Source organism: Triticum aestivum, chromosome 5D (genome assembly GCF_018294505.1).
Source record: "Triticum aestivum cultivar Chinese Spring chromosome 5D, IWGSC CS RefSeq v2.1, whole genome shotgun sequence".
In the NCBI taxonomy this organism is placed as follows: Eukaryota; Viridiplantae; Streptophyta; class Magnoliopsida; order Poales; family Poaceae; genus Triticum; species Triticum aestivum.
The window spans coordinates 466,786,999-466,797,213 of NC_057808.1; the positions used below are offsets into that span (position 1 = coordinate 466,786,999).

At 43.5% G+C, this 10,215-nt stretch overlaps 1 protein-coding gene across 1 annotated transcript; it reads left to right on the forward strand.

Annotated features, from left to right (window-relative positions):
- The first annotated feature begins 274 nt into the window (after positions 1 to 274).
- LOC123122813 (uncharacterized) lies at positions 275 to 9,787 on the forward strand. Its single transcript, XM_044543162.1, has 10 exons — positions 275 to 586; positions 871 to 4,050; positions 4,358 to 4,487; positions 4,628 to 4,716; positions 5,551 to 5,789; positions 6,858 to 6,944; positions 7,690 to 7,789; positions 8,313 to 8,529; positions 8,687 to 8,764; positions 9,294 to 9,787. The coding sequence occupies exons 2-10, from the start codon at positions 880 to 882 to the stop codon at positions 9,296 to 9,298; spliced, it is 4,116 nt and encodes a 1,371-aa protein (XP_044399097.1). The 5' UTR covers positions 275 to 586; positions 871 to 879; the 3' UTR covers positions 9,299 to 9,787.
- Positions 9,788 to 10,215: the final 428 nt, after the last annotated feature.

The window sequence follows — 10,215 nt, forward strand, 5'->3', positions numbered from 1 at the left end:
TGGGGATTGAAACCAACCCATGGCTTCGAACTCGTGACTCCTCACATGTCACCGCTCCTGCCGTTGGCGTCCCCAGCGGAGCAACAACCGCCCCACCCCAGCCAGCCCTAGGCGGCTGCCGACGGGCTCCACCCACCCACCCGCCCGCCCACGTCTTCCTCCCGTCCCGTCCCGGGTCTCTCCGCGAGGCGAAACGGAAGCCCCACTCCCCTCCCCTGCCGAAAACCAGCCCCCCGGATTTAAAACTACGGAGGAAAAGGAGTTAGGGAGCGGATTAAAACCCACAAACCCAAAAGCCTATAGCAGCAGCACACCACCAAGCACCCTCCCCCTCCCTCCCTCCCACCGCCCCGTCCCGACCCCAATTCGGCATTCCGGCGCCCGAATCCCCCCAGATTCGCCGCCCCCACGCCGCGGATTCGCGCCGGACCCCACCCTTCCGCGCCCGGATCGGCGGGCTGGTTGGGGGTTCGGGCCGGCAACCGCTGCTTCCGCCACCTGCTCTCGGCGGCGGAGGCCGGCGATCTCGGCGGCCGCGCGGTTTGCTGCTGATCCGGGGCATGCTCCCCCGCCTCGCTCGGTTCTGGTGAGCTGCTCCGCTGCTTCGCCTCCGGATTTCGAGGGATTATGCTTTTTTCCGCTTCATGTCAAGATGCTTCACCAGTTTCCCGAATTGCCATCTAGGTTTACTCGAAAGAGCAGGTTTTAACCATTTCATGCGCTTGATACCCCATTGCTCCGAATTTGCCGACCCTAATTATCGGGCTAGGTTTACGCTGGCTGGGAGTTGGAGTAGCTATAGGTGGTCACCAGTTCAACATTTAGTGCGAGTGTGGGTCTGATGATTTTTCTGTCCTTATTATTACGCAGGGCACTGGGATGAGGCTTAACGGTTTGGAGCAAAACCCGATGCCAGGAATAGAAGACGCCCTGATGAAGGACTCGCCCAAAGCTTCCTCCTTGGAGGTGGAAAAACCTTCCCTTGGTGATGTTGACGTTCTCGGCAGCGGAGGGCCCACGCTTACGGGGAAGAAGAGGAAGGATGTTCCTGCGGGCGAGAATGGCGGCGTGGCAAAGCGAGTGCTCAGGTCGGACACCATGAAGCTGCATGTGGATGCTGAGCCCGAGGGTGAAGCCGCCGCCACGGATGTGAGCGAGGGTGACGCTTTGGAGAAGACTGACTGTGACGCTACTGCGGGTGACAGTCTGGAGAAGACTAACTGCGAGGCTACTGTGGGTGACAGTCTGGAGAAGACTAACTGCGAGGCTACTGCGGGTGACAGTCTGGAGAAGACTAACTGTGAGGCTGTTGCAGAGGAAGGCAGAAGCGGGGCGCAGACAGACGACGCTTCTAAAGGTGATGAGCACATGGATGAGGTTCCAGTGGAAGTGGATGATGCTATAGAAGTGCCAGCTAAGTGTTCTCAGGATAATGTGGAAAGTGCCGGTATTGCTCAAGAGAATGGCTTAGACAACCAAAAAAGCAATTTTGAATCTGATGATAAGAAAGTGAAGGCAGACGAGAAGATTTACTCTGCAACTCGGGAGGAGGAGAATGTGTCTGGAACAAGTGGGGGTAGTACTGATGACTCCCAGGAAAACAAGGGTGCCAATGGACCTTGCCAGGGGGAGGTCATAGACCCATCAGCTGCAGCAAAAGACGATGAACTGTTCATTGATGTAAGCAGAAACAACCCTACTAGCGCATCAGAACCTGTTCAGCAGGATGGTAATGTTGTGCGTACTGAGGGAATGGTACTCCAGAGTGGTGATCAGAGAGTTGAGAAGCATTGTCACGATGATGATGTACATAAAGACACTGAAGCTTCTCTAAATGGTAATGGAAGATGTGTGGCTGATAACAACATCGCATTAACTGATTGCACTAACCATAAAGAGGGCTTAGGTAGCCCTGTAGGCGGAACCAAGGGGGTTTCGACTCCTGACATTGTATTTATAAGGAGAAAGTCGTTAACCAGAAACACATGTGAAATGAAGCAGGTGAAACATGAAGAGGAGGAGGTTCAGTTTGAGAGGAGAGTGACAAGGTCATCTACAATTAAACAAAGAGAAGCTTCTGGAAGCTCATGCAAAAGTAGTGCAAACGCGGCTAGCATGGAAAGCAAGGGGAGAAAGGAAGATGTTGTTCATCATTATACAAGGAAAGTGAGCAATACTGCATCCTTAAAAGCTGACCACACTGAACCTGCTAAACGTGGAACCAACACAAAGAAGAACACACCAAATGGAAAGATTACTGCTCAAAGAAAATCAGGTGTTACTGGTAATGATTATCCTGCAAATATCACAGAGAACAAGGCATCAGCAACAGAGATAAAGATCAATTCGAAGCCACAGCCGTCCATGAGAAGTGGCAACATTGCCAAGGCAACAACAAAAGACGCAGTTTCTCTGGTGGATCAGAATGTCTGTAGTTCAGCTATCACTGAAAAGAATGATACAGAGCTAACAGATTCGGAAGGAGTTAGATCTGAAAACAAGACTGCCGTGCCGAAGTCACCATTATCAGTTGGTGCTAAGATTGTTGCCAGCAAGAAGAGGATGTTGGAATCAGGTCTTGATAAAATCGCTGGAGGGTCACCAGTTGAGACGCCATCCATGAAAAAGACAAGAAGTACTTCTCACACCGAGTTAGATCAATCAAAGAAGTCTTCTGGGAAGATGCTTACAGAGAAGAACTCCGGTCCAGACAAAAAAGATATTTTGATAAAACGGCAGCATCACAGTCGAGCAGCTGAGTTGAGCAGATCTGTTGACCCCTCTAATAAAGATGCCTGCAAGCTTTTACATAATGGATCTGATGTTGATGGAACTGACATCATCATTACCCACAAGAGAAATTGTAGAGGGCGCAGAGAACGTGATGCTCCTGCTGTCCCGATAAAACAAGAGTATTCTAGTGAATCTGAGGAAGTTATTGTCGTGAGAAAAGACAGGCGAAAAAGTAAAGATCCAGTGCATAAACAAAGGTCTGGATCTAGACCAAACCGTTCTTCTGGTTCTCCCAAAGCAAGTTGTTCCAAAGGCAATAGCAACGCAGAATATGGCTCCAGAGCAAAATCTGGAAACCCAGGTGAACCAACAGGCCGTTTTGAACTAAAGCGTCAAATAAGTGAACAGATAAAGACCATACTTCTGGATGCTGGTTGGAAGATTGATCTGAGACCCAGGAATGGCAGAAATTATTGGGACTCTGTCTATATACCTCCAAGTGGTAAAGGATCTTACTGGTCAATCACAAAAGCATACGCAATGTATGAAAGTATGCAATCTGAGCAGAAGGACAAAGCTACAAGCGAGAATTTATCAAAGAAATCTCCGGGCAGCCCTGGCAAAACGGGTGTTTCTATGGGTAGTTCTTTACCACAGGAGATTCTCAGCAAATTAAAAAGAGTAGTTGTTAACAAGCGAAAAACCAAAATTGAGCTTCAGAAGTTAAAAAAGAGGAAGCATGGCTTGCTAAAGAACTCTAAAAATTCAAAGGGCAGGCCAAAGGAAAAGAAGAAGAAGATTTCAAAGGAAAGAAAAAAGCGAGGCGGTTGTGCTCTACTCGCTCGTGGATCAAATCAGGAGGCTGGAAGCAGCAATGGTTTTGCTCCATATGAATGGAAACGCACAGTTTTCTCCTGGTTGATTGATCTGGATGTTCTATCCGTCAACACTAGACTGAAATGCATGGATGAAAGCCGCTCAAAAGTTCTGCTAGAGGGTTTAATCACCAGGGATGGAATTAACTGTAGCTGCTGTAGCAAGGTTGTCACAGTACTCGAATTTGTGGCTCATGCTGGTGGTCAACTGAGCAAACCATACAGGAATATACTTGTGGATGGGCTGGACAATGACCTTTTGCATTGTCTCATTAGTGCATGGGACAAGCAGTCTGATTCTGAAAGACAGGCTTTTTTCCCTGTTAGCACTGAGGGTGATGATCCCAATGACGACACATGTGGTATTTGTGGTGATGGAGGCAATTTGATCTGCTGTGACGGATGCCCCTCAACATTCCACATGAGTTGCCTAGAACTCGAGGTATGTATTTATATACAGAGAGTAAATGGTGTTTATACTTAAAAAAGCGCTTTTCATACAGTTACTGTGTTAGGTTGTTGGCTTAATGCCGATTTTACTCTGAGCAATAACCGTCTGACATTTCTTTCAGTTGTATCGCAGATTTGTCAGCATTTTGGTTTATGTGTCTGATTAATTTAGCAGTTCCTGGATTAGGGAGATATTGAAACGACTAGCATATGACCCCGATTTTTCCCCTAGTATATGGTCTATGGCTAAGTGTATCTGGCGCAGCATTCTCTAATGAGCATGAATATCCAATTTACAGGAACTTCCATCTGATGATTGGCGTTGTGCAAACTGTTCCTGTAAATTTTGTCAGGAGCATTTGAATCATGATGCTCCAGACAATGCTGAAGTTGATTCATTACATTCTTGTTCCCAATGCGAGGAGAAATGTATGTGATCTCTGTGTATCCTAGTTCTTTGGTACTTTGGAATCTTTGATAACTTATTTTGTCAGATTCCGGTTGTTGTTACTATAATGTTGTGTTAGTCAATCATGTTTTTGACTGTTCCACAATGATGATGCCTGCAGATCACCCAGCTTGCTCTCCTGAGACTGAGGACCTATCCAGTGTCTCCAATCAGGCAGGAAATCATTTTTGCCAACAAAGTTGCAGACTGGTAATACTTTGTCAACTTTAGTTCTTCCCTTTCCATGACTTTCTTTCTGGACATATTACGATGTAGTTTTCCATGACTACAATTCTAGCATTGACATTATATATTTTGAGCTAAGTTGAGTGTCACTAGCTTGTGACAACTTGATTGAAAATGTCACTCGTTAAATATCTGCACTTAACCTACTCAACAGAGTTCTATTGCTTTTATTTTTGAATTATGGCATTTAGTTTTTTGTCCAAGTAGCTATACTTGATAAGCGACCAATATAGTATGCAAACCTACCAAAATCATTTACTTCGGAATTTGGATTTCCTTTTCTGAGTTAGTCTTCTGAGACTGAATATTTCCAGTATGGTGACAATTTACTATCTGAAAAACATGCAGAACTTTGCATGCCATCATCCTTGAAATAGTTATTACTTGAGTGATGTTTAAGGATTTGTGTAGTACAGTTGAAATTTGAATATGGATATATGTAGAAGTATTTTGAAATGCTGCATAGGAATATTATTATCATTTTTCCGTCAATATTGTGATATTATTGTACAAACTAATCCACCTTGGATACTGTGGAAAACAAACAAAAATAGTATTGATATTCTATAATGAAGACGTATGTGATCAGTTTAATCGTTACTATTTCTGTTTCACTTTGACTGAAAACAGTTTGGAAAGTTTCCTAATGCTTAATATTTCTGTTTCCTGTATCCCTTTGAAGACCAAACCTGTTCACATGTTATTCTTTATTCTCACTTTCTTTTCCATCAGTCGGCATTTTCCCTCCCTGAATCCTCATCGCACCACGGAATCTAAATAACTTTTTATGCAATGCAGCTGTTTGAGGAATTGCAGAATCTTCTTGCGGTCAAGAAGGATCTTGAACCTGAATTTGCATGCAGAATTATTCAGTGCAGCCATGAAGATGCACCAGAAACAGTTCTTGATTTGGATGGAAGGGTCGAGTGTAATTCCAAGATTGCAGTTGCTCTTTCACTGATGGATGAGTGCTTTCTTCCTATTGTTGACCAAAGAACTGGCATCAACTTGATACGTAATGTTGTGTACAACTGTGGGTAGGCATCTCTCTTAACACAAGCTCATGGTACTCTAAGCAAGCTCAAGGATATTTTGTAGAACTCCTCTGTTGTTGATATGCTTTCGATTTGTAAATCTTTGCACACACTCTCTTTCTGTGCTTCCTCTGCACGTGTGTTTTGGTGGGTGGGGTTGAGTTTACCTTCAATGTTGCTGTAGTTACCTCTTGCTACTCATTTAAGCTGGGTCGTTTTTAATATCCTTCTACCCCTCTCCATGCTTGGCTGTATAGCTATTGACAGATGCAGGTCTGATGGGGTGAGCTCACCTTGCAATATTTTCGTTTCCTCGCCATAATTGTTTTTCCTCGGAAAACGCCAAAGCCTTGTGTCTCCATGGTACAAGCCTGAAATGGCACACGCCCCAGAATTACAATGGTACACGCCAAGTTCTAGGCACCAGCAGTAGAAGCATCGCGAGACCATGGCCCCTGCCCTTGCCCACAACCGGGCTTTGCCCTTGATTATGTCAAACAAGCTGGCGATGCCCTTCGCCATAAAATGATTGTGGAGTTTTAACATTTTGCTTATTCTTGTGATGATAAGATTTTGCTGTCCGTCGGTTTAGTTCTTTGATGTTTTTGAGCTTACATCATGTGTTTCGCTACAATGGCATATAGAGGTATGTGAATAATGCCAAATATGTGCAATATGGTGCGTTAAAACGGCAAAAAAAAGACCCAAGTATTAAAGCATCACCTATGCATGCACCAAATAGCAAACTAACAAAATTGACCAACGACGCCATTCGACAATTAATTGCTTATTCCTAGTTTGATAAAGGGGCTGTTTGGTGGGACCTATTCCTAGTGCTTACGTGTGTGCATATGTGGCTTGGGTAGTTTGAATCTATACGTGGGTATGATCCCTCTGGCTTACTGTATGTTCAGTCACTGGCATACAGAATTGGTTTGGGTGTTTGTTTATGCTGCTGGGCACATTGGTCAAGTTACTTATGTGTAACAGTTGCGTCATGACAGCAAGTTGAACTGGTAACATTTATCAGTGAGAGATGTTTGATTGGTCTCTCATTTCTTGTCTGTGCAGGTCAAATTTTCTCCGGCTGGATTTCCGTGGATTTTATATCTTTATTTTGGAGCGTGGAGATGAAATAGTATCTGCAGCATCAGTCAGGTGGGTTACTTCTTTTGTGTGTATGCCATGTTTTGTGACTGTTCTGCCATGTGTATGCACTGAATACACCATTCATTGTTATCAGAGATTCATCTCCTCGCTTAATATACCGAGTTTGTCTTGTTTCAACTTTCAACCACTAGTTTGCTGACCTATATGGCAATTAGTCATGTATGCTCCAACTATGGAGTGGAAGCTGCATTCCCACTCTAATTTTCCAATGTAGGTGGTCAGGCGATTAGTCAAGTTGCTTGAATATAGGCTACTGATAATTGAATAATTCAAACATGACAAAAATAAGTTATGTTCAATCGTCTAGTACTACTGCTAGCCTGCTAGGTGACGCTTACTAGATCATTACTGTGAGCACTGAGCAGTTTTTACGGAAGTACTCATTTATCCTGATGGTGTTGGTGGTATTCTGTATTAAAGAAAGTAGCTTTATGGCACTGGAACGTTACACTTTAGTAAGATACGTTAGTTATAAACTTATTATTGCTTGCATACTTCATAAAGCTCTTTGCATGCAATTTTGTAGCTTGCTTGTCTAGATATGTCCTACATTATATGCTTTGTTTATGCAACTTTTTAGCCTCGCTATCTGAACTCTAGCATTAAGCAGTAATAGACATCAGACTAACTTTGTGACACTTGCTATTCTCTGGTTGCTCTTGAGTTTCTTTTTTCTTCCGCTGAATTGCTGGATTCTAATAGTTTACTGTTATTATGTCTTATGCTGAAACAGGATACATGGGACCAAGTTGGCAGAGATGCCATTCATTGGTACACGACATATGTATCGGCGCCAAGGGATGTGCCGTCGACTTTTAGATGGAATTGAAATGGTATCTTTACCTGAGCCTCAGATCCATTTAGGCATTCTTCATGTTGCTTATATAGGACAAAAGTTTGGGGATGTTCTATTTAGTACTCCCGTAGTTATGTATGTTTCATTGTAGTAGTTTGTTAATTTGAAGAACTGAACTTCTCAAACCCTAACTTTATGAACTTGTGCAAGATTTTGTTATCAACTTGAAATCTGTTCAAAAGTAGTAGCAGTGAGATTACAAAGGTAGCAAACTAATATTGCCCTCTTGTAAAATGGTATTGAGTTACAATTGGCATGCTACAACTGCTTGACAATGTTTTCTTCATTTGGTACTGAAACCTGTAATGGATATAGCGCATATGCACTCAATGGTAGGGTAATTCCATCATGGTACAGCTACATTAGTGTGTAACTGCCAACACTTTGCACCTTTCCCTACAATAGGTTATAGATGAATTGGCTTGATGTTTTTTGGTTTGATTATCATAGTAGGGTAATTCCATGTATATTCTTAATGCCTTCTCTTATTTATATTTCAGATCCTCAGTTCTCTCAAAGTTGAGAAGTTGATCATTCCTGCTATTAATGAACTTGTGGACACCTGGACATCCAAATTCGGATTTAGCCCACTTGAAGCTTCAGACAAGCAAGAAGTCAAGTCTATCAACATGTTAGTTTTTCCTGGTACAGGTCTTCTTCAAAAGCCATTGCTAAATAAGCAGGCTTCACCTCAGGAACACCCAGGTTCTGAAGGAGGTCAGCACCATGAATAACATGTCTCTTATGTATATTTCATTTTGTCTCCCTGTTTCTTTATCCAATGGTGACTGTCCATTTGTACAATTATTACTTGATTTCTCTGGAGATAAGTTACGAAAAGTATTTAATGTGGATTCTGTTTGCTCTGTTGCAGATGCAGATGCGGAGACCCAAGGTTCGGAGGTCATGGATCAGTTGAACAGCAGCAAAGAAGATGCTGGCAGTTGCAAAGGTAAAAATGCTTTGTAATAACCATTTTCGTGTTCTTTTTGGATCTTAATTTGAAACAGAATTTCAGAGGACAGACTTTGAACTCGAAGTTTAATTTCGCTTTGGAAAGATGGCCAACTCCAGTGCATAATGTTTCTTAAACAACTAATACTTCTTCGACCTATAGTTAATTGCAGGAAAACCCTCCATTTACTATAACATATTAATCTGAAATAACATCCTTGGATAAGCATAGTTTTGTTTAGCATGTCAGTGAAGGTGGTGTGAATACTAGTTTCTTTCTTTGTAGATATAATATAGTAACCCCAGTGCATACTGTTTCCTTTTTTTGAAGGATTAGGACATACTGTTACTCAAACAATCAGTACCTTAATGTACCTATCATACTGATGGGGTTCTCTATGATAAGATCTCCGGGCCATGGCCTGTACTTTTAAGTGTTTAGCAATACACGTATGCATGACAGCATGAGTTCTACTGCAGTATTCTCTATTTACGTGGGTCTCAAGATTTTTAAATCTCAATTGCAGATTGACGAGCCTCGTCTCCAGTTCATTTTGGCCCGACAAGACAACGCAGCCTGCTTCGCAAGAGAGACAGACAGACATGGATGTTGAAACCATTTAGTTATCTTGTTTTAACTCAGCCTGCCTGCCGTGCATCTGCTTCTTCCAGAAAGCAAACCTGAAAGGATGCGTTTTTGAAGACTAGTGCTGTTTTGGCCAGGATTCGATTGGGACAGGACAGCCTGTGTAGTGTGCAGTATTAAAAGTTGTTGACCCCGACCATACCTAACTGTATGTGGAATCCTCAGCAGGTAGAACGGGGATGATAGTTTTATTCTGTGTATTTTGGGGGGGGGGGGTTAACTTAAAAGTCGAAGGCCAATGGCGCCGTGAATCATATCATAGTGGATGTTAGTTGTTACTTATTCTGTCAATAGCTTTGCACTTTTGCAACCAGAAGAAGGAACCTCATTGTCTGTAAGATGCTAGTTGTATGGGCGAAAAAGCTTTGCCATGCATGCTGCTGCGAGTAATTTCAAATCTGAAATTCTAGGATGTTTTAACTGCTGGTAGTAGATAAGCCCCTCTTTGGCTGCCGGCGCCGGGGCTTCCTCCACCGGCAATAAGAAGGCCTTTGACTCTTGCTCATTTTGGTCATCTGGGAAATTTAGAATGAACCTAGCACCCAGCATCCTGCCCGGATGGCAAAGAGGCTTGGTGACTAGATCGGGAAGGCTTATCCTTGTCAACCAAGTCATGAGAGCGCGGGCCACTCATCATCTCATGATTGTGGAGGTGCCTAAATGGGCTCTAGAAAGAGTGGACAGAGGATGTAGGGCCTTCTTCTGGGCCGGGACGGACGAAGTGCATGGCGGTAAATGTGTGGTATCTTGGGCGAGAGTATGTAGGCCAAAGCACATGGGAGGATTGGGCGTCATTGACCTCT